This window comes from Sciurus carolinensis, chromosome X, assembly GCF_902686445.1.
Source record: "Sciurus carolinensis chromosome X, mSciCar1.2, whole genome shotgun sequence".
NCBI classification, from domain to species: Eukaryota; Metazoa; Chordata; class Mammalia; order Rodentia; family Sciuridae; genus Sciurus; species Sciurus carolinensis.
The window spans coordinates 49,175,710-49,200,270 of record NC_062232.1 but is presented as its reverse complement, the minus strand read 5'-3'; the positions used below and the strand labels follow the sequence as shown (position 1 = coordinate 49,200,270).

At 42.0% G+C, this 24,561-nt stretch overlaps 1 protein-coding gene across 1 annotated transcript in view; it reads right to left on the bottom strand.

Moving 5' to 3' along the window:
- Positions 1-24,561, bottom strand: part of Msn (moesin) — a 69,469-nt gene that overhangs the window by 23,310 nt on the left and 21,598 nt on the right. Inside the window, exon 2 of the mRNA XM_047536485.1 lies at positions 3,000-3,083. Within this exon, the coding sequence (XP_047392441.1) occupies positions 3,000-3,083 (84 nt within the window). The remainder of the gene's footprint in view (positions 1-2,999; positions 3,084-24,561) is intronic.

Here is a 24,561-nt window from a genome sequence, read left to right as displayed (position 1 = left end):
AGGATAAAGATTTGTGCTAAGTATCATGGTGAGTTATTGTGAGAGTAACCTTAGAGCTCAAGAGCTCACTTTCCATTCAGTGCCCTTTTGACTTCATCCCTTTAAAAGCTCTCCAACGTAAAACCTGCATGCAAAGGGAGAATGCAAAACCTTAATATAATCAAAATGCATTCAGTCATTCCAGACTAGCACTGTAATCACTTGTGAGCTATGTGAATGTCAGCACATTACTTTAATTGTAGTAAATGCATGTGTTTAAGAATTCCTCAGACTAATTTGTATTTCACAAATTATATATCAATGATTATCCTGCACCATTCAAAACAAAAACACAAAACAAACTCTAGAGAAGAAGCAAGCTCCAGCTAAATCCAAAGTTAGATATTCTAAGGATCATCAAGCCTATCTCCCAACTGTATCTCATGAATGAGAAAAGAAGCATGACAGCACTGGAAAGGGAGCTATCATTTATTAAATCTTTACTACATATTGGATCCTCTACACAGCACTTTCTTTTCCTATTTGTATTTTCTTATTGTCATTCTCTTCTCCTAATTTTTCTTTTTTGATTTTATGTGACTATAACTGGTTTGGGGGTAGCAGGAAAGATATAAATAATAAGACACTATTTTGTAACTTCACAAAAAGCTAGTTAGACAGACATAAAACTTTTTTTTAAATGAAAATACTGATCCAGAGACATTCAAGAATTTTCCCAAGGTCTAACTAGGAAAATGAGAATTCTCTTTCCTCATCTCTAAAATGGTATCAGTATTAATTCCTGTACTCAAGGGGCTTTGTGATAGTCAAATGCTTGTCACAGTACCCAACATATAGTAACCCCTAGACAAATGTTAACTCTCATCTGTATTAGCCACAGACAATAATTTTCCCACTTGACATATCAGGTACTCAGAGGGCATGCCCAAAGCTGTCCTCATATTTCTAGTTATCCCTTCATTCTTTCTTCTTACACAGTGACCTGGAAAAGAAAAAAACTCCCACTCCCATCTCTATTCTCTCATTGTCTTTCCTTGTACCAGAAGGTTTATTTACAATGATAGAATTAGCCCATTTGAACATGACCTCCTTCTTTCTTCCTTCCCCTCACTGACCCTGGGAAATTTCTCAAACAGTAGAGGGACCCAGAGAGCAAGGGGAAAAAATGAAGCAAGAGAGCCTAGAGAATCTATCAAGGTGATAAGTGGCCTCAATATCCTGGACAATAAGTCAGACAACATCCCATCACAGGCCATTGGAAAATGAAATAATGGTTCATTTAATGCAGTCCCAGTCTCTGGAAATGGGAGTTCAACTTTTGCTCTGGAAGTTTGGTCATACATGGCACATTCTTTTGGCTCCTAGGGATTCTAGAATGCCACAGGATTCTGTAGCCCTCACCTGGTGTTATGGTTGCAAATGAGGTGTCCCCTGAAAGCTTCTGCATTTCTGAAGGAATATTTAGAAGTAAAATGATTGAACTGTGAGAGCTGTAATCTAATTAGTCTATCTTAGTTTGAACTGACTGGGTGCTAACTCTAGGCAGGTGGGTTGCAGCTGGAAGAGATGGGTCCCTGGGGTATTCCCTGGAAGGTACATCTTCCCTGCGGCCCCTCCCTGCTTCTCTCTCTCTGACAATACCATGAGCTGAGCAGTTTTCCTCTGTTGAGTCCTTCACCCATGACTTGCAGACTCACTTGGGCCAAGAGCAATGAAGTTGGCCATCTATGGACTGAGACCTCTGAAACTGTGAGAACTAAATAAACTTTCCATTCCCTAAGTTTTTCTTGCTGGGTATTTTAATTATAGCAGTGAAAAGCTAACTAAAATATCCAGCTGTTATATTATATAGCACATCCTTTCTGACAAAGGTGATTCATAGTGAAGGCACACCCCCTGAGTTGGAAATGGGAATAAGTGTTTCACCAATGGAGAGTAAACAGTTATCTCCATTGCATGCCCAAAGGAAATAGTACTTTTCTACTGTATTTATCATCCCTGGTGTTGTACTATGCCCCAAAATTTATTTAAAAGAAATGTTGCCCAGAGTGGTAGCATATGCCTGCAATCCCAGTGACTCAGGAGGCTGAGGCAGGAGAATCACAAGTTCAAAGCCAGCCTCAGCAACTGAGGTCCTAAGCAATTCAGCAAGACCCTGCCTGTAAATAAAATATAAAAGGGTCTAGGGTTGTGACTCAGTTGTTAAGTACCCCTGAGTTCAATCCCCAATGCAAAAAAAAATGTACATAGAATTCACTACCTCAGGGAGAATAAGCTGGTTGCCTTCTGCTAGGAATTGAAAAAAAAAAAAGAATTGACAGAGGTTGTATGGTGCAGTGGCAAGGATGAGGGTCTCAAATCTCCACAAGAATGTTGGAGTTAGCCAGGCATGGTGGCACATGCCTATAATCCTAGCTGCTTGGGAGGCTGAGGCAGAAAGATTGCAGTTTTGAAGCCAACCTTAGCAACTTAGTGAGGCTGTAAGTAACCTATTGAGACCCTGTCTCAAAACAAAAAATAAAAAGGTCTGGGGATGTGACTCACTGGTTAAGCACCTCTAGGTTCAATCCCTGGTAATAAAAGAAAAGAAAGAAAAAAAAAGAATGTAGGGTTCAAAATCCCAGTCAGATACCAGCAATAAGAAGTAAGTTATTTAATCTCATCATTAAAATAAAGAAGAGAGCACTTACATATTTCATAACTAAAAGGAAGGTTCCACGTGCTTTTGTGTTTAGAGCATCTACCACAGAATTATACTCTCTTTTGCTCAAGACCAAGGATAGGATTAATTATGGCCATGGGGGTGCAGGTTTTCAAACTTAAACTTTGCCTTCCTTTTCTCTTAAGTCTGGGTTCAGCCTTTGTTTAGACCTATCTAGGAGGATCAAGTAGGTAAAGAGGTACTCTGACCAAAAGGCAAAGACACAGAGAGTCAGTATTGTGATTAGAGCTACTGGGAGAAGAGAAGGTAGTTAAGGAGCAATGAGTCCCTCCCTTACCTGGTCGAACAGCTGCTTGCCAGTGGTGTTGGGCTGGATGGCAAACTCCAGCTCTGCATCCATGGTGGTCACACGCACACTGATCTAGAATGAGATGAAAAGAATGCAGGTTAGTCAACTCCATCTGTGCTCAGCAGAGACAAGGACAAGTGTCTATGTTCAATTACATAGGAGAAAACTGGGATGCTAAGAACCTGAGTAACTTAGATATTGGTGGGGAGAAAGGGGGGAGCTACTGACACAAGACATGACCCAACCCTGTTCCCAACCAGATTACTTAAGACAAAAAACACACAGTCACAGAACAACATTTACCAAGGGGCAGATAAGAATGGAAACCAGCCTACTATGAAGTAGTAGCTACACTTCTTCCAGGAAGTCTTCCCCACTTACAGCAGTTGAATCCATCCCACAGCATTCTCTTCTCAATTCTGATCTACTATTTGGACTACCTAAAGTACTGTTAGGTAATTGCAGAGGCAAGTTAATAGCAGAATAAAGCACACTGGGTTACAAGCCTGTAACTGGCTCAATCTACAGCCTCGGATAATTCTTATCCCTTTCCTTGTCCTTAGTTTCCCTTATCTGTGCAAGAGCAGAAAAGGGACAGGGACAATTAGTTAAAGTAGGTGATCTCCAGGACCTTTTCAGTGGGTGACGTATGTGGTTCTATATACTGCCTTGCATTGTTAATGCTTCCTGTATTTATGTTTCATTGGTCTCCCTAGGCCCAAGAAAGGAAAGGGGCCCCAGCAGAGGTGGGTGTGGACAACACAGAGGTGCTACCAAAGCCATGTGAAGGAAGGGACAAAAGGACAGGCCCAGACCAAAATAACAGGTAGCCAGACGATTTCATCAGCACTAGAAAACATAGCCAACACGTTTACAAATAGATTTCCTAACCTAGGTCTAGAGATTTGTTCTTCATAGTAACAATACACAGCAGCATTCATGTATCCAGACTTACTACTAACAGGATGCTTCATATCATATGAATCCACATTACCCTGTGAAGTAGAAAGTATTCTCTCTACATTGGGGATAAAGTAATAGATATTTGCCTGAAGTTACATTAATAGTAAGTGGCAGAGACACAATTTGAATTAAGTTCAAAGAACAAACTTCCCAATTTAAAGCAATATATTAATTTTCTGTTACAAAGTGTGAAAGTCTCCCATTGAAAGAAATCAAATATAATTTTTTAATTACTAGACATTTTGCTTGAGTAATCTATATGGGACAACCACAACATGACTTATTATATAGTCATATAAAATCTTTACAAAGACTATTTCATGCCCAAAGAAGATACTCTAGTTATATTAAGTAAGTATAATTAAGATTTCATATAATACAATAGTTCAATTGTGTAAAATGTATACAGAGAGAGATGATTGGAATAATGTCCAAGTGTTAGTCAGGGGTATTTTTTGAGTAGTGATCTTATTATGTGCTTTCTCCTTTCTTTAAAATACAAAAAAAAATCTATATTTTTCTAGGATGGTGCCATAAGACTACTGAGGGAAAAGACTTAGCCTATAGTTCTATACTCACAAAGAAATGAATCCCCATATAATGGGTAAGACATAATGCCTTAACAGTCTTTCAACCTCTGGGCCTTTCCTGAGCACAAGGGTCAGGTAGCAGGGAAGAGGGAGCCAGCAACCATTTTGCTGGTTAAACAATTCTGAAGATCAGGTCCTGCTGGGGGAACAACTTTGTAAATAAATCTCACCAGGGATCCAAGGAGGAAATCTATTTCAGGATTGACAATGGGACAGGAAAGGCCCTAAAGGCAGGAACAAGTAAGTAATTACCACGTGGGAGTAAAGCAAGGTTGTCCACCTTGACTTGATGTTACCCTAGGCTTCCTGCCAATCCAGGGACTCCAGTAGAGTGGACCCTCAAGAAGTAGGGGGAATAGGACCCAGTGGTCTGGAGTTTGGGAGGCACCATGCTGTATCCAGTCTCATATTACCCTTGAGCTAGGTCAGGGTTCACCTCAAAATATCAATGACAAAGGGGACAGAAGACAATGATATGGAGACAGTGGGCTTTCTAGTACACTGAATTTCATTCTCACTTTAAGGTTTGCCTAAAACTTACAATTAGTACCCAAGACTCAGTGGGTACACATAAAGTGTTGGCTACATGAATAGGCAGCAACTGAGGGATATAAGACAGACAGAAATAGCATAGTAAACACATAGAGAGATGAGAATATTTTACATCTCGACCTTTTCATGCCACGTATCATTCTTGCAATTGTGGCGAAGTCCATGGACTCCTTCTTAGAATATGTGTAAATGCATGAAATAAAGTAAATACAAGGAGGCCAATTATATTAAATAGATAATCAAAATTTAATAATATATGCTTATTATATTAAGTAATTACCTAGAATCAAGTCTCATTAATAAGTTATTACTATTATAATTTCAAATTCATAGAGTATAAGTGTTATTTCGATAAATCTATAACTAAATAGTGACATAAAACTATTTTAGAGTTCCAGTGGTGACAAAGTCATAGGGACTGTTACTTCTGGTGCATGTTTTGTTTTTTCCCTACATTCTTAATTGGAAAAGAAGATGAATTACAAGTTAGAGGTTAGTGAAAACAAAGATAGTCTCTCCGCATCTATGTGGATTGGTTCCAAGACCCCCACAGATATCAAGCTCTATGGATGCTTAAGTTCCTTACATAAAATGGTATAGTGTTTGCAAATAACATATGCACATCCTCCTATATACTTTAAATCATCTCTAGATTACTTATAGCACCTAATACAATATAAAAGATACGTCAATAGTTGTTATACTATATTATTTATGCAATAATGATGAGAAAAAAGTCTATACATGTTTAGTACAGACTCAATTTTTCCCAAATATTTTCAATCCACGGTTGGTCAAAGTGATGTATGAGAACCCACATATATGGAGGGCCAACTGTATACTTTTTCCTCCATTCAAGTTCATAGATCCTTTCCATTTCAAATTCTATCCATGAACCCCATGTAGGTTCAAGGATTTTAGGTTAAAGTTCTTCCTACAAATTTATTTCAATTTACTCAATATTAATGGAATACAATGTTTAAGGAAAACTTTGATTGTAGTACAGATGTACTACTTTCCCTACTTGATGAGTAACAAGAAAACTAAAATGTACAAGGGAGGCTCTAAGAAGTGTCAAAGAAGAAGAACTGTAGGAGTAGAGGAAAGAGTACCCAAGGATCCCAGGTAGAGAAACCAATATGTGTAATGGCCTAGATAAAGGCAGGCATGCAGAGGACTGTTTGGAAGCCAGTACGTAGATCTATTCCAGGATGAAGGAAGCTTTCACAATAAAGACTGGATAGAGAAGCTGGGAATACAGGTGGAAGGATTTAAAGACTTTGCTAGAAAGCTGAGTCCTAATCCTGTAACTAGCAGCCAGCTAGGCTAGAGGTTCTGAGAAAAGTGGGATAAAATCAAACCTGGGATATTTGGAAGAAAGCAACTGGGGAGGAAACTAAGGAAAGGGGTGAAACTCCAGGGAAACATTCCACAACCTAGGAGTTCCCTTTAGTTCAAAGTATTGAAAAGAATTTTCAAGGAAGTATGCCAGCATCTCTTGCAAATCATTTCAATTGAAGGTCATGTCAATCTAGCATCTTCAAGGCCCTGACAAAGGGTGGGGACTAGTACTAGTCCTCAGAAGGTACTCAGATATTTGTTAAGGAAATGTTTCTTAAATAAATTCATTAGGAATAAGCATGCCAGACAGGTCATTGTTGGCCATGCTTTCTCCCTCACAGACATAGCGCATCAACTTAGAATAAGGGCTCTCTGAAAATCTGAAGGTGTTCAGGTGAAACTCAACTGGAACGTGTTTCTCTGGGATCCTGCTGAGGGTTTCTATTATTCCTGTGAAGCTTCTCTAATAATTGAAGCCTGAGGTTTCTGATCTTTATTGTGGAGACAGGTTTAAAAAAAACAACAACAAAGAAAAACAAACACAAAGGAACTTCCATTCTTACTGCCACTTAACTCAGAAGAAAATGTGAGTCATAAGGACAAGGCCATGGGTTTTGTTCTCCTGCTTTCTGTGTGTCAGAAGTGGGGTGGGAGAGAATAAGGGTAATAACATGACTGGGTCCTGAAGTTGAGGGGTAGGTTAGGAGTCCTGATCAATGGTGGTTTATTTGTTCTTAGATAAATCTGGAACCTAAATGTGAAAGATGAGCTGTAGGCACAGACCCACTGCCTCAAAGGTCCAATGGATACTTACATTTTGTGGTACCCACTGTCCTGCTTTTGGGTCTGGTCTCTGCTCTCTCACTGAGGAGAAGAGTGTGGTCTACCTTGGGAGGCAAAAACCTGAAAGTGAAGCATCTGATTCTGTCAGAAACTTCCCAGGCAGCCCCTTTGCTTGGCAGGAGTAGAGGTTCTAACCTGGGAGGAGCAGCATTTCAAGTTGTAGTCCCCAGCAGGGAACTCGAATACAGCTAAACTCCAGCCTAAGCTGGGACTGAGGACCTAGGCACAGGATGAGGTAAAAAATAGTGTCTATGAAGAACATGAAGGGTTTAAGGAACAAAAAAATGTCTGGGTGTGTATTGGGGGGGTATCGTCCTCCCACCTCTAGTCTAAGAACAATAAACCTACTGTTATTTATTGAACAATTGAACATAGACACTTCCCACACCAAGCTCTTCTCTGAGCACTAAAAAATGCATCTTGGTGGTCCATCATCCAAAGGTTTAAACAAACTGAGATCTCTTCCATGTACCTAATTGGCTGGCCCGAGACATAAAAATAATCAGGACAGATACTAACTCTGTCTTGGCAGCAGCAGTTGAAATGCTTTGTTATATGGGCCTGGCCAGCTTTGCATAAGGGACTGTATTTCACTGTAGCCAGGAAAACCCAGGTGAGAGAGGGGTTCTGGCGATGGTTTTCCCAGTGTCACTGAACTACAAAGTGGCTCTTTCCTGGAGAGAAGTTTGGGAGAAACAGAGGGAAAAGAGAGAGAGTCAAAATAATCACAAGTAATTAGCCTAAAACATGGCCCTCCTAGGCAGAGGGGATAAGAATTACTGGCTGTACTTCATAGATAAAAAACCAAAGTGCACAGATTCAGGTGACAGAGGATGGAAATGAACACTTACTGAATGCCAACTATATGCCAGCTATATCACCAGCAGTCTTATTTAACATCACTAAAGCCACACACGTACTCAGACAGCAATTGGTGGAGGCGGGTCTTCTGGACATTCCTGGAGCTCCTTCCACAACTCCACCCACCTCTCCAGTCATGCTGATTTCACTGCCCTCTTCAAACAAGGCCTTGGCAACTATTTTGGCCCTGGCCCAAACACTCTGGCATAGGAAGCCTGGGTACATCTGGGAAACACTGTTTGGAAAGGCCCCCTTGCCTCACTGGGGAAGAAATTGTGAGTCAGCCCAGTTGAGTCTGAGCTCAATGACCTCACTTCCCACCTGCCATCTCTGCATTCCCCCCTAGTGCCCACTCCCTCTGGGCTTTCAGTGGGGTTGCTAGTGTGAAGAAGGTAATTATAATTTGAGGGGAAGGAAGCCAGAGAGAGGACGGGCCCTCCCAGGGCAACACTAGAAATCTAGTCACTTCCCTGGCCAGAGTAGTCACCACTATGTCACCAAACTGCCTTCATTAGCCCAGAGGCCAATCCCCACTATTTAAGCTCTAGAATCCACCATGTCCTGCTGCCAGTGTTGGGGGCCAGGGTAGAGCAGGGTAGGGTTCTGGTCTGTCTTGCTTTTTGGGAAGACAGCACTCCCTCAGGCAGCTGTTTTCCATAAAGGGGAAAATAAGAGTCACTCTGATTCTTTAGCTTAGGAGCCATTCTCCTGCTTCTCTTCCTCCTCCCCTGTCTTCCTCCTTCCCCCTCCTCTACTGACTCACTTTCCAACAATTCAGCCTCTTCCAACCCTCAGGAATTAGTACCTGGTACAGTTATCTGCTCTGACCTCTTCATGCCCATTTCCAGATCTTCAATACAGCTGGCAAAACCGGCCTGGGGTTAACCTTTCCTGTGCCAGTGCCTTTTCCCAGTATTTTCTAGAAAAGAAAACCTACCCAAACATGCCTGTACCCCATAACTTATGGGTCAGCATTATTTCTTTAACCACTCCAACTGCTCCAGAAAGCATGGGACACAAGGGACTTCTTTCATTTGCTTTGCCCCAGTTCTGACCTCTGAAAGCTCCCTAAGAACCATTCCAACTGAAAGACAAGAGCATACTGGAGATTGAGTGTTATCTTGTAATTACCATGTGTGAGGTATTAACCCAGCTCAGCAATGAGAGCATAACTACCTTATCACTGAGAGGGGAGCTCAGAGCAGAGGACAAGGCTGAAAAAAATCAGAAACAGTGATGTCATCTTAGCAAAATGCAACTTCTTCATCAATCTAGCCTTAATTACATGACCTTTTGCTCAACCTCATAGGACCAAGTAAAGCCCCCCTCAATATATAATAGTCAGGAAACAAACAAGCTCCTTACTCTCTACACCTTACTCCAGGTCTCACTATCAAAAACAGCTCAACCAAGATATAAGCCCCAAGGGGCAATCTGCCTCACCTCATCTTAAATCTCCTTCCCAGGCACAAGGGCTGTCCCACCATGTCCTTAGCATAGCCATTCCTCTTCTTTATACTTATTCATGATTTTAATCCACTCGCCCTATAATTTGACTTCTCTCTTCTTAACTTCTCATCTATGTTCTCCAAGACAATAAACATTTCAGAATCTCAAACTGTCAGATCTGAAAAAAGACCTCAGAAATCATGTGACTAAAAGCCAGCAAAATACTGCTAGGGAAACTGGGGTAGGCCCAGCCTCAGGATCACACAGCTGATAGGTATTTTGAGAGCATGGATTGAAAACCTGATTCTAGGGGCTGGGGAGATAGCTCAGTCGGTAGAGTGCTTGCCTTGTAAGCACAAGGTCCTGGGTTCGATTCCCCAGCACCAAAAAAAAAAAAAAAAAGAAAAGAAAACCTGATTCTTGATTGAGTAGCTTATTTAATAAGCTATAGTGCCACCTTGGTTCTTAGAACATAGAAGACAATTCATGTGCACTACAGCAGATCTGGAGAGACTTATGTACAAGAGGTGGTACCAGCGTCCTTCTATGAAAAATTCTAGCTTCCAACAGGACAGGTCTAACTTTCAGGCTGAAACATTCACTCCCACACATTCAAGAGGCTAAGTCTTTTAATAATAACATGAAAGGAAAGACGCAGAGAATTTGAGAAAGATGTTTCTATCTGGGAAGCTAAAAATGGATTCCTTCAATTCACATAAAACATTGAAGGTGCTGAAATAAAAAGGAAGCAGGTCCATCGTTAATAAAGTAAGTCTCCAAATAGGCAAAGCTGCTCTCTGGGGCCACACCCAGCTGGGCTTTACACTCCCACGTCAGTTTCCTGCTTGACCCAGCTTCCTGCCTGCATGTTTCACAGGAAGTATTTGTAGACTGGAGACATAGACCATTTTTGGATGCCTGAAGGTGATAGCTCTGCCTAGGGCACCAGAAGAGGGCTCTGTATCCCCTGCTTAGGAACATAGTTCAGCAATCCAACATTACACCTCTCAGGCACACTGGAGCAGATCCAAATCCTAGCTTGGGTTCCATCAATTGTTCATGGGAATCCTACCCTGTCTTCTGCCATGCTGAAGCCATGACCAGTCAATTGTGCAGGGTCAGGGGGTGGCTTCTTGGCTTAATCAAAAATTGTTTTAGCAAGGCACAGCACAGTGCATGCCTGCAATCCCAGTTACTTGGGAGGCTGAGGTAGAAGGGCCACAAGTTTGAGGTCAGCCTCAGCAAATTAGTGAGACTGTCTCAAAATAAACATTAAAAGCTCAGAGGGTAGAATCCCTGCCTGGCATGTACAAGACCTTAGTTCAATCCCCATCACCAGAAGGAACAACAACAATAAAAATTTTACAAAAGCTCTGTTTTCAACCCATAACTGGGCTAAGGTTGGCTTCCTACTTACCTTGCTGGTGAGGTGACATCCAAACCTGTGAAATCCCCAAAACTGAAGCCCTTTCTGAGAAATAATGGCCTCAGCTCTTTCAGGAGCAAAGCATGATATAATAGAAAGAGGCTTTGGAGTCTCTCTGACCTTTCTAAAACTCAGTTTCTAGGGCTGAGGTGGTAGAATACTTGTCTAGTATGCTTCAGGTCTGGGGTTTGTTGAGGTTATGGTTTGTTGTTGATTAAAAACAACAAAACTTGGTATCATAATCTATAAAATGGGTCTAATAATATCAATCTCACTGCAGGGTCATTGAACAACCTAACTTAAAAAAATAGATGTGAAAGTACTTGGTACATCATGAATAGAATGTGATAATTAACCCTTCCTCTTTTAGCCATTTTGTTACAAATATCCTATCTGTCAGGGATGAGTTAAAACCAAAACCCGTTTGACTACAGAAGGCTAGGAGCTGCCTGAGGAAACTTTCAAAGAGCCATTCTAGCACAAAGGACTCTTTCCCTTTAGGGGTAAACTCTAAAATGTAATTACATTTCAAGTTGGCTTAGACAATGTGAAACCACGTACAAGAGTTAGATGCACACACACACCCCTGAGTTATTTTAAATGCTTTCTCTCTTGGGAGGGATGGGGATTTCTCCCTGCCCATAAAGCAGCAAGGTCACATGGGGAGCAAAACACAGTAGAGCACCTATGTTACCTTATGCTTTTCAAAGGCTGCTTGATCTTCCTTCATTATTCTGGACTCTGCCTGTCCATTTTCTTCAGTTATGTCCCAGCAATATGCACAAGCCCCCACCCCTCAACAGAACCCACCAGGACTTTCAGTTCCCTTGGTTTGTATCCCAGAGATCACAGACTAGGTTACAGAATGGCTCATCAGAATTTTCCAGGGTAAAATTATAAAATACAGATTCCTTGGCCTCATCCACGGAGATTCTGATTTATTTGGTTAGAAATAGGTTCCAGGCATCAGACGTTAAGAGTCTCAGACAATTCTAATACCCAACCAGATTTAGGAGCCCACAGCACAGATTATAGCTTCCTGAACCTCTCATGGGTTAATCGAAGGGAAACACAGCAAATAAAAAACTACAGTGACATCTGGGCTGCAAGGATTGGTAAATAGCTCTCCAGAGTTGAACATAACCCACATCCACAAAAGATCAAGGATGTGGTCAGTCTTGCTACTGCCCCCAAATCCCTCTGCACTCTGGTCTCCCTAATTGTAAAGTAGGGCAAGGATTATGCCTGCTCCTCCCTACCAAGAATCATCACTATCCACCACAGCAGACACTATTTTGCACTGAAGTAATATCTCTGTATTAGGAGGAATATGGCTTTATATTCTGAAAACCTGAGTATAAGATCCAGCTCCACCAATAAATAAAAAAATGAGCTCTCAATTCTCCACACTTGTAAAATGGGCATCATGATGCCAATTTGGCAGGAGTATTGTGAAGTGCTATTATGGTTTTTCCCAAACTTAACTGATCATAAGAATCATTGTGAGACTAGTCAAACAACCAGATTTCTGTACCTTACTCCAAGATTAACAAAACAGACCCCAGAGGAGAGACTTGAGAATTCATATTTTGACAAGAGCCCCAAGTGATTCTTACCATCTGGGAAACTTATTTTATTTATTTTATTTTTTATTTTTGTGGTACTGGGGATTGAACCTATGCACACTTTGCACTGAGATACATTCCTAGTTCTTTTTATATTTTGACACAAGGTCTTTCTGTGTTCTGAGGTTGATCTAGAACTTGTAATACTACTGCCTCAGTCTCCCAAGTCACTGGGCTTACAATCATGTGACACCAAGCTTGACCCCATCTCAGAAATTTAAAGTAACATCCCTTAGCACAGATGGTGGTAAAATGAGAGTATAGGACCACAAGCATGGTCCTCAAAAATGCTTTCTGACCCAGAGATCCCCTTGACAGGGGCCTTGAGGTTAGCCCAGGAGAGCAGGATCTGCAGGAAAGAGAAGACTTCAGATTTCCAGTCCCAAAGTTAAGTGTGCCAAACCTTTGGGCCATTGTTCAGAGTCTTCAAACATCTTCCCATCTAGTTAAGAACCAGACAGTGAGAAAAAACAACTAGTTCAGATACTTTAACAGCTAAAACACATTGATCAAAATGCTCTAATTAGGGCCCCAATCAGAGTCTCTTGAGATTTGAGCCTCTGTACTTATGAATTTTTTCTTAGACAAGAGTCTTTCAAGTTGCCCAGTTAGGTCTCAATCTCATGATACTCATGCCTGTCTCTCTCAAACACTGCATATTCACTCTTTCCCAGGAGAACTTTCAGGCAAGAATCAGGTCTTAAATGATGTTCTCCCTTTCCTGGATGACCTAGGAAATTAGAGAACAAAAGAGACATGGTAGAGGATGCTGCATTTGCATACTGACATAAGCAAGTTGGAGAAGAGGGAGGAAGTCTAATATAAGCATGACTAATAATGATACACTGGAACCACCTTACAGAACATCTGATCATGCACATCCCTTCCCGACTTCTTCATCAAGGACTTTGTGTTGGTAACTTGAATCCGACCATAGTGGGAGTATTTACAACATGGAACTTGCAAAAGAGTACAAATCATGGTTGTGTCAGAGAGTTGATTATTATTACAAGCACACTAGGCATGAAGCACATGCAAGATAAGCATCCTTCAATGTGTTCTACAAATTAGGAAACTGAATATTATAGAAGGGAAGCAAATGCCATCTTCTAGCTACATGATCTTGATCAAGAACCATGTCTGTTTGGTGAACTAAAAAAACCCTGTATCTCCCTACCAGCATTCCCAGAGTAGTAGCAGGCCCTTCTTGTTAGCCAAAACACAGATGACCCAATGGACTTCCCCATCAATTAAAGGCTAAAGGTGTCTGGTTTACCACCAGGAAAGCTGAGGGTCAAAAGCCCAGGACTAAGGTGTGAAGACAATAAGAGACAACCCTATCCCCACCAGAGGTGAGATGCTGAAGTGGGGCAGGGAGTGGGCTGGAAACACTACACATTCTAATGATTTCTTAATAAATATCTGACAATGACTTAGGGCTCTGAAGGGAGACCCTGGGACACTATAAATCCTTAGACCTCTTGAAGCCTCAGTTTCCCTATAAGTAAAATAGGAGTAGTAATGCCTACCTCATAGAATTGTTGTAAAGTCAGCATTTTCCCATTTACTTATAGGAAAATACCTGGAGTGAAGTAGATACTTGATACATTTTAGTTCCTTTCTCCTGCAACCTCAATGGGCAAGTCTCTGGCCCACCTATACATAATAATAATCTTATCTCCACGTGTGCAGTGTTCTATAGATTATATACTTATTTACTTATTTATTTATTTTGGTACTAGGGATTGAGCCCAAGGGAGTTTTGCCCTTGAGCTATATCCCCAGCCCTTCTCACCTTTTTAAATTTGAAACGGGGTCTTGCCTCAGGCTGATCTCAAACTTGCTATCATCCTGCTTCCGCCTCCTGAATCACTGGGATTACAGGAGTGCTCCACCACACCCAGCTATACAGATTAAAAGACACTTGCATGCATGCAATGTTACTGGATTCAACCCTGTATAAAAGGCAGGGCAGAGACAAGCACCATTTTACGAAAAGGAGAAATAGTGGTTCACTGAAGTGAAAAACAAGTTGTTCAAATATGGAAACAAAACTAGAACCCAGGTCTCTTTAACTTACAGTACACTGTTGTTTTCCCTTCTAAAATTTCTCTTTTAAAGTTACAGGGGATCCTTCCAAAGGCTTACCTATTATCATTTACTCTATCCAAAAAATTTAGTAGCCCCTGGCTTCAAGCTCTGTCTTTGGATGCTACAAAAAGGGTCCTCACTGGCATGTGAAAAGAACAAGGCAGCACATGATAGGGAGAGTCCTTTTTGTGGTGAAGGCAGTCACACTATTACCTGGGAGCAACCAGTCAAGAATGATCAATCAGTGATTGGGTCTGGATCTGATCCCAGTAACTTTGGGATACTCCCTATTCCCTCTAGGTTTGACTGTCCCCAACTGTACTTGGTAGGTCTTACTCAGTGGTTTCCAACTTTTGGAGCAGCTTCCTGCCTCCTCACTCTCCCAAACAGAAAATCACATGAAACTTCAAAATATGAAGTATATAAAAGCAAAGCTGTTCTGGTTGACCAGGGTTGCAGCTTACCAGAGAGCTTAGCAAAAGAGTTTACAATCCACTGAACTAGCAACTTGGGGATAGGGAGAGAGTTCCAAGTCTGACCTTCTGGAATTCTATGCATACTAGCCCTGTCAATGATTCCTTATGGGAATTATAGGGTTCTCTGGGCCCTCGGTTTCCCCATCTCTAGTTATGAGAATAGTTAGACAAGTTGGCCTTTAAAGGCTCTTTCAGCATTGTTGACTCCAGGAAAAAAATAGAGCCCAGCCATCCGCATTGTGAAGAGGGACCAGTATGAGCAAAGTCCCATCCATATGCCCCAGAGAGCCCCTCAGCCTCTGGTGACTCTGAAGTGAACTCTTCAGGCAGTTCCTCAAGCACTGGGGTGAATGGCGGCTGGGCGGGTGGGCAGACAGGCAGGAAGGCGGGCGCCCCACCCTCTCTTACACAGGAAGCTAGCTACATCCTCTTTTCCCCACCCCAGGCAGCACATCTCCAAAGGTCCCCAGTAGAAGCAGTGGGGGCAGGGAGAAGAGATTGGGGCCTAAAGGGAAACTGAACATGCAAATCACCTCAGTGTGCTAAGGAGCCATCTGGGGGAGGTAACCAACTGGGCCCCGAAAAAGAGCAGGAAAACAACCCCACTGGGGCCCAACACTCTAACAACTCATTGCCAAAATGGTCTATAGGCTGCAGGAGTCACAAAGCATGGTCTGGTACAGTGAGCAACCACAGCCCACTCACTTTATGCCACTGAGCTTCTGTCAAGGAGGCAGGCACCAACCTTCATGGCTATACTGCCAGTTACTTTCCCGCGCCTGCCTCCATACCCTGTGACTGGGGCCCAGCCCTCCCCACATCCTGTTCTCAGAGAACACGTGGCTGCCTGGGGAAAGATAATGTCATTACCACACTTCCTCTCCCTGGAGGAGGCTTTGGTTGACTGGGAGGGAGCTGGAGTTGTCTGCCGGACCAGGCTGAATAATTCACAGTAAATCTCCCAGTTTCACAGATGAAAATAAGTCTGCTACTACCCTTAGAAGGGAGACAGCATGGGAACAACTTCCACATTAGAGGATCCATGCCTAGATAGATGATGATGGTGACATAGTTCTACAAAAAACAAATATTCTGGAAAAACACAGATTAGCAACTTCTCCTACATGTGGGAACTGGACATAACAAGCCAGTGCTCTTCCTTGATTAAAGAACAAGGAGATGCAAAGAGACAATAAAATTGATATTTTAGGAAAGCTCCCAAAGATCACAAAAGTCTCACTAAACATGGGTTTTAGATGCTAGCACTGGCACTTCTGCTAAAGCAGCTTGATTTAATAGTCACAGAGTGGCTTTGGCCACTTGGAAATAGAAAATGACTTCAAACCCTTAGGAGCAGCTCTGACAACAATCTCAAAGAAGGAGTGATGAAGCGGTACCATAGCCCCACTCACTGTTAAATCTTTCTTCACTCCTCTCTAATCATCTCACTCCCTGGCTCCCCTTTGTCTTTCCTTTTCAACCTGTAAACATAGCAAAGAAAATGACTAAACATTCCATCTGAGTATTCAGGGAGGGCCTCCTCACCCATCTAGGGTAAGAAGTCAGAAGGCAGATACCATTCCACAGCACTGCCTAAGCACACACCTTCAGTGTGGCATGGTCCTTGGCTGGGTTTGTAAAAGGGATTTTGGCTGGCCATCCCTGAGTAGGATGTCTCTAGTTTCATTCAGTCTGCTAGTACACCACACCTAATCTTGAAGTCCAATCCAACTCTTGTCCACATCAAGGAACAAGCTTTATTGAATAGAGCTTAAAGATAATAGACTTTAAAGAATTGCTACCTCAAGTGGATTAGCTGGAGGCTGACCTTCTCCAAGTGTCTCTGTTTATAGCCACTGGATCACAGTCTTCATTTTTGTCACACCTACCTTCCTGGAGGCAGAGGTACAGAGACCCCAAAAAAATGCCCTCAGGTTCTGTGTATCTATGATTGTTTTGAAAATGTCCCTTTAGTGGGCAAAGGTGGTGGAGGGTGTGGGGAAATAAGAGAACATGTGGCATCCAGCTTATTAATTTTTGGTCCCTAAAAGGGCTTGAGATAACTTCTCTAAAAGTTTGCTTTTTTTTTTTTTTAAGTTGCTAAAACTATATCTTTCCCTCCAAACCACAAACTCGGCTACCAATTTACTGAGACCAGTAAAAACTGTTTAACCGACCCAGCAACAATACCAGGGTTTTAGCACTCCTACCACCATAAACATATATTTTCGCATCTCCCAATGCTGAGGTGAATATGCATGAACCCACCCAGTCCCCTCCCCCACATACACACAACAATTCTTTGGGTAGTGGAAGAACCCACCTTCCAACTTTGGTCTAATTTCTTCAGAAAGCAGCAGAAAAATGGCCCCAAAGAATATGGAGATTACCCAGCAGCTTCCATAAAGGCCCAAGCAATATACATTATTCTACAATCTAAAGGAACCCCAAAAAATCTACTTGCAATTCTAGTAGGACCTGGAAATGCAAATAAGGCTAACTCTTAACTTATTTCAGATGTTTCAAAAAGGACCTACCCCCCTAACACAAACATATATACACAGATACTGGTTCCATACACCACCCTTATCAGATACCCAATATGGACCAGCTTAGAGATGATTGTAATCATGTGTATGTGTGCCTGTGAGAGAGAATACACACAAGAGTGTGTGAGAATATTTTTTATTGGAGGGAGGTGACATATAAATATACATGAATAGGGTATTACCATTTTATACTGCAAAGACAGTACCAGAGGTAATCAGAAATAACTGCAAAAACACAAAGAAGGGGCATCTAGTCCATAATGGGGAAAGTAGAGACAAGGGAAGATGGGAAGTTAAGTTTCTAGAGGAAGAGCTGACATGTCCTCGAGGATAAATAAGACTGCCACAGGAATAAGGTTAATGGGAAAGGGGAGCTTGTGGTTTTCTGAATAGAGACAACATGTACAAGGACACAGGGTAAGGAATACAATACATACCCTCCCAATGCAACAGAGAAACACATGATCAGTGAAAAACCCTCCAAAAGGCATGAAGTTAAAGATCAAGTCCTTCCCAATATCCATCAGAAAAGAATGAATTAGAGACCATCTTGACAATTTGGTATTAGGCACCAGTTTATCAGATGTGGGGCAGAGGTATGCCACAGGCAGATAAAACCAGACAAGGTGACCTAAAGTACAAGATTTAGGTAGGCAGATGACTGTTCCCACAGCCCCACTGAGGCCCCTACTTAGCTTGATGAGCATGCCCTGCCCTAGCTCCCACAGACCTCATAGGAGATCTCCCAGAACTGAGAGTGCCAACTACAATACTCATTCAATTCATATAGAGAACCTTTCCATCTACAGATAGAACTGAAGGGACCACCAGAATAAGATTCCCCCTGCACCCACACTCAACTCTCCCCACCCATGTTCACACAAAGAGGAAGTGAAAGCTACCAGCACAGCAAGGGCCCAGTCAAGGCTGCCTGGCTTCTGCAAAGGGGCAGGGGCCCACTGATTTCATACTGTTTTGCCCTCTTGAGTAAGGGTTCTCCTAATCATTTTCTCTTCTGCACATCGTTCAACCTTCCCACCATAATTGTCCTTTCTACCATGAGTCTCATATACCTCTTTTCTTTTCCCCTACTCCCTCATCCTGGGACTTTCAAGACTCCCCAGAACTGGGGTTCCTCTTTAACAGGGACAGACACACCCATGCAGATTCTCAGACTATTCCCTTCCCCCTCCAACCAAGGGCAGCAGCAGAAGGCACCAAGGGTAGAGTTCACTGCAAACTAGATCAGTCATGGGCATCACTAACTGTTTCAGTTTCCTATCTATTTAAAAATATCAGTGAGTACAGCCCATGGGGCACACTTAAAAATTAAAGGCAGATCCTAACCAGGGTTCTAAAACTCATTGATCTCAGGGCAAAATATGATGAAAGAGATTTAGAGCAGAATGCAGTCCCCCCAAAATCACAGGAAAATATGAGGCAATTCTGCTTGGGATGGTCACTTATTGTCACCTGATAATTATTTAAGCCAACCTTACTTACTGTCTATTCACAAATATGCTTTAGTCCTAAAAGGGTGGAAGCATCTTTGCATATTACTCACAATCTATTCCACTATTGCAAGTTAAAGTTGCAAGGCTTTCGGAGCACTAGAGAAGGGGAGAGGAGAAATAGCCTTGATGAGTGCTGCTCACCATTTTGTGCCCTGGGCATTACTCCTGGTCAGGAATCTCAGGTCTAGTAGCCTGCAGCTGTGGGGGCATCTACAAATGGGAAGGCAGGCATGGAACCAGGAAGACAAGAAGGCAATCCAGAGCAGACATGGGGCAAATCCTCTTACAACCCTGACCTTTGCAGGAAAGTGACTTAAGCTTGATATCAAACTCCTTTCACTCAAGATTCCCAAAGGCATGACATATGAGTGCCCAAACAGGCATATATCTGCATAAGCGCACAGCAGCCAACATACTGCAATGGGAATAAGAACTATGGATGGAGCTGGGAATGCTTCCCTGGCTGCGTAAGCCTACCACTAGAACTATTCAGTAGTATCACCCCAAGTCCAAAGAGTCACAGTATCTTCCTCCAAAAGTACCCAAGTTTCCCTCTGTTTGGGCATAGTTCCACAATAGCACCTTCTCAAAAAATCAGGTTTGATTTTAGGAGGTTCAGCAAGGCCAGGGATGGAGTGTGGGGGAAGGAACAGGAAGAGCTGGCCCCAGTTCTGGAATCTCCTGTTGAGTACAGCTTTGGACTTTTGTGTTTGTGTTTTCAAACCTCCTTAATTACTATCAACAGCAGCTGCATACTTATCAGATTTGGGGCCAACTGGGATGAAAAGCAAAGTTTTACAAAAGAAGAGTGAGTTGGAGGAAAGCTTTATCTATCAGGTTATTTCTACTCCAAGAAGGATACAATTTTAATTTTAACCTCAAGTAATTATGACTCCAAGGGTACACCAGGAGGTAATGGTTTAGTTAGTAACCAACATGAAAGTGATTTAAGATTTGTGACAAGTAATCCAATCATAAATCAAAATTCAAAGGTCTTCAATGTGGTTGGCTCAGGAAGAGTAATGAGAATATAAGAAACGGGTGTAAGCTAGGTGTGATGGGGGGCACTTGTAGTCCCAGATACTTAGGAGGTCAAGGGGGGAAGATTGCTTGAGCCCATGAATTCAAGGCTAGCCGGTGTAAATAAAGGAACCCCATCTAAAAATATAAAATAAAAATAAATAAAAGTAAAAACAAAATGGGTAGCACACCTGTAGTCACAGTGACTTGTTAAGCTGAGGTGGGATTGTGAAGTTCAAGGCCAGCCTCACTAAGCAACTTAGTGAGGCCCTAAGCAACTTAACGAGACCCTGTTTCAAAATAAAAATTAAAAAGGCTTAGGGATATGGATCAATTTTTGAGTGCCAAACCATGGGTTCAATCCCTGGTACCAAAAAAGAAAGAAAAGGAAGGAAAAGGAAAGGAAGAAAGAAAGAGAATAAGAAAAGAAATGGGTATACAATAATTGATAGTAAAAAGCAGAGTTTACCAGGGCTTGGCAAACTGTGTGGGACACATATGGTTTCTATTGCATGTTTTTAACTTTTTTTCTTTTTCTTTCTTTCTTGTTTTTTTTTTGGGGGGGGGGGGGTGGGGGTGGTATTGGGGATTTAACTCAGAGCTTCTTTGCACATGCTAAGCAAGTACTCTATCACCAAGTTTGTCACCCGCTTTTTTTCCCCCTTTATTTTATTTTGAGACAGGGTTTCACTAAGTTGCCAAGGCTGACCTCAAACTTGTGATCCTCCTGCCTAGGATTCCCAATTAGCTACTTTCTTTTTTCTTTTTCTTAATAACTTTTAAAATGTAAAATCTATTCTTACCATATGTACAGAACCAGGCCCTATAGAGGCAAATTTGCCAATTCCTAGGATAGACCAAATATTGATAGGCTGATAATCTGCAAGGTCTCAAACCTGGACTAATAACTCTCTTTAATTTCCAAAGAAGACGGAAAGGTCTCATCTGAAAGTTAATTAAGTGTAACTGGTCCACATACTGGATAATCTTGCACAGTAGCCTACTCCGTCCTATGAAAAAGCATTGGGAGAAAATAAATAATAAACTTATACCATCAACCATCTTCTCCAAAAGCTCATTCACATACCAGGAAGACACTAGGCTAAGCTGTTCTCCCAGTTCTTAAGCCTCTGGCTTAAGTCTCTGACCCTGAAGAGCAAGTGGCATACATAGGAGAAGAAAGAAAAGCAAGGGGCCTCCTCCCAGCTATCCTATTAAGGGCTCAAGAAACAAAGGGATACATATGGCTTGCTTCTCTTCCTATCCCCCAGAAAAAAAAAAAGTTTGAAGAATAAAAGGAAGTCAAGTTGGAGATGCCAAACTCAGTGGGAGGGAGAGGCAAAGAACAAAACTAATGCCAATCAAAAAGTTCCAAGGCTAAAGACCTGCACTAGTGGCCAACACTATGCTCAGGCCATTCTTCTCTGGACTAGGTCTAGGATGCTCATGGTCTGGCACTTCTCTCACAAGGAACTATAAAGGAAAAACAACCATTCAGGAGTGTCCACCTTCTAACCTCCCTCTCTGGAAGTTTTCAGCTCTCTTGTTACTCCTATAGGAAAAGGAAAGTAAAACATGTACGTGTAAAGTGTGCATACCTGAAAAGTCAACCACTGCCAAGAACTGTGGGCTTCTGGGTATAAGGGATGTCACACGGAAGCAATCCCCAGATGCAGCCCTTTCTTCCCTATTAGGTTCCACATTTTTCAGTCAGGAGATAGAGGTCCTCTAGGGAATCTAATCTGACCCAAGGAAGAGTATAGTAGTAGAAATGTCTTTAATCAGTTCAGTTCAGCAACTATTGAGCTCCTGAAAAATGTGGGGATATTTTACTAGAAATTGGGAATACAGAAATTAAAACAAAGCCTGAATTCAAGGGGATCCCCAGCTAGTAGAAAAAAGACATATTCTTGAACCTCATAGAATGAAGTATGTACTACATCTACCCTAAAATTCCCAATCACCTTTATCTCCAAAGATAAAGTTCTTCTGGAGGCTGGAGAGAGAAAAGAAACTCAATGTGTCTTCTTGGTGATGCTTGATTCTTCACATTAACCCATTATGTTCCATCATCCTATGTATAGGACACCTATAAAACCTATGAAATTTTATAGGATAACTATAAATTGCTCAATTTAAGTTTTTATAGGAGTCTTCTATATAAGACAATGTGACATAATGTGTTAAACACATTCTCATGCCCCTGGGAAGGGTACAAAGTCCTCTGCCCAACCAAAGAAGGAGCTTATTCTCTAATCAGATTGCCATATATAAAACAGTGTGAAAACAATCAAAGACCACTTTGTGATATGGTGCCACATCATGAAGGAAAGTTTGATATAATTCGAAAGTATAGGAGCAGCAGGGGCTGGGGCCTAGGAGAAACTGCTCTGTGGCTGACTCCAATTATCTGAAACAGGAAGCAGAGAACAAGCAGTCCTCAGTTCCCAAGCACCCTGCCTTGGACACAGAACAGGGCCCTAGCTCTGTACTTCTATAGCGAGCTGAGGAGTGAAGTCACCAGGTCCTTGGGCTCTTTACTCACCAACTGCCTGTAATGTTCCCACTAAGTGAATGCCTTGGTGCCAACGGCATTACTCACCTCCCATCCTGTCCTATCCTTCCCCCAACTATCACTGGTCTGGACATGCCCAGACAGTGAACTTGCCCTATAAAGAGAGCTACTCATTTCCCTAAGGTCTAGTTAGTTACCTTGAACCCCACTCCTTGCTCTAGCTGTTGTAAGTTGAGGGAAATGACTTCCATCTCCTCCAGGCTCTCTGACCAAGTTTAGAGGATGCCCAATTGAGCTTCTGGGCCATGTTTACCTCCAGTTACCAGAATAGAAAAAGCCCTGAACAAAGTTTTAGCTCAGTTCAGCTGTATGCATGCTGGGAGGGCACAGGACTCTGATCAGATCCTTTCTCAGGTTCGTTTTTCTTGCAGGTAAAAAAGAAAAGCTCCCATTAGAGATATAATTATAAACATTTGCCCAATGTTAGAATCCCTTAGGAGAGTTGGGTGTGGTGGCACATACCTATAATCTCAGCAACTCAGGAGTTAGAGGCAGAAGAATTGAATGTTCAATAGAATAACAACAACAACAAAGATTCCCTTAGGGGAGTTATTGTTAGAAAATACTGATGTCCACAGACCTAACCCAGACAAACCATGGGCTATGTGTGCTTACACACACCAGCCTAGACCAACTGCACAGGCAAGCCTGACTTCCCCAGGCACACCCTGGCAAAAGTGGATCAGAAGACAGGGAGCCTAGCTGGCTCCATGCAAAATATCCTTCTGCTATAACAAGGGCAGATCTAACAATTAATTTCCAGTTTCATTCTACAGTAACTACAATCAAGAGTTCAAATTTCTACCTTCTCCTAACACTTGTATCAGGTTCACAAATAAAATAAAATGTATCATAACTAGAAAACCTAACCCTACATACTTTGACATCAAGCAAACATCATGAATTTTCCTTCCTCTAAAGGACAGTACTTTCTGCAATTAAGAACTGGATTTTTCCATTTACCACATATGGTCATTATGGCCCAACATTAAGGACCTCCCATCCTATTCAGAGAGTATGGTGACAAGGGGGAGCTGCTCTTTATGCCTCCACAACCTTCATCTGCTCTAGTGACACATTCCCATGTGATGGTGTCACATTCCTGAGGGCTTATCAACTGCTTGTGACCAGGAACTGCTAAACCATCTACTCTATGTCAGGCTATAACCCATTTCTGGTGTATTCCCTAAGAACTATCTCTCCAAAGTACCTCTTTCCTCTTCACTCACATCAGGCCTAGAACTGACTCCTGCTACCCTCACCTGCCTACCCTAAACTGAACTATAATCCTTCAAATCCAAAAAATGTACAGTTGATTCCGAACATTCCCAAGACCTTCTCCACTTCAAAAGTCAGATACAGCTAAACACTCCCAACCTCTTAGAACTCATAGTTTCCTACTTGGCTCAGTTTTCCCAAAGAATGAGACCACTTCAGAGATGTGTGCCAACCATCCCCCTGTCCGTGGGAGGGTAGACAAGCCCCTGTTGTTAAGGGAATGTAACATTGTTTAATAAGTCAGAACTTTTGAATAAGAATGGCCCTCAGAGCCAGGCACAGTACATGCCTATAATCCCTGTGACTTGGGAGGCCAAGGCAGGATGACAGCAAGTTTGATACCAACCTAGACAATTTACAAGAACCTGTCTCAAAAAAAAAAAAATAGAAAGGATTA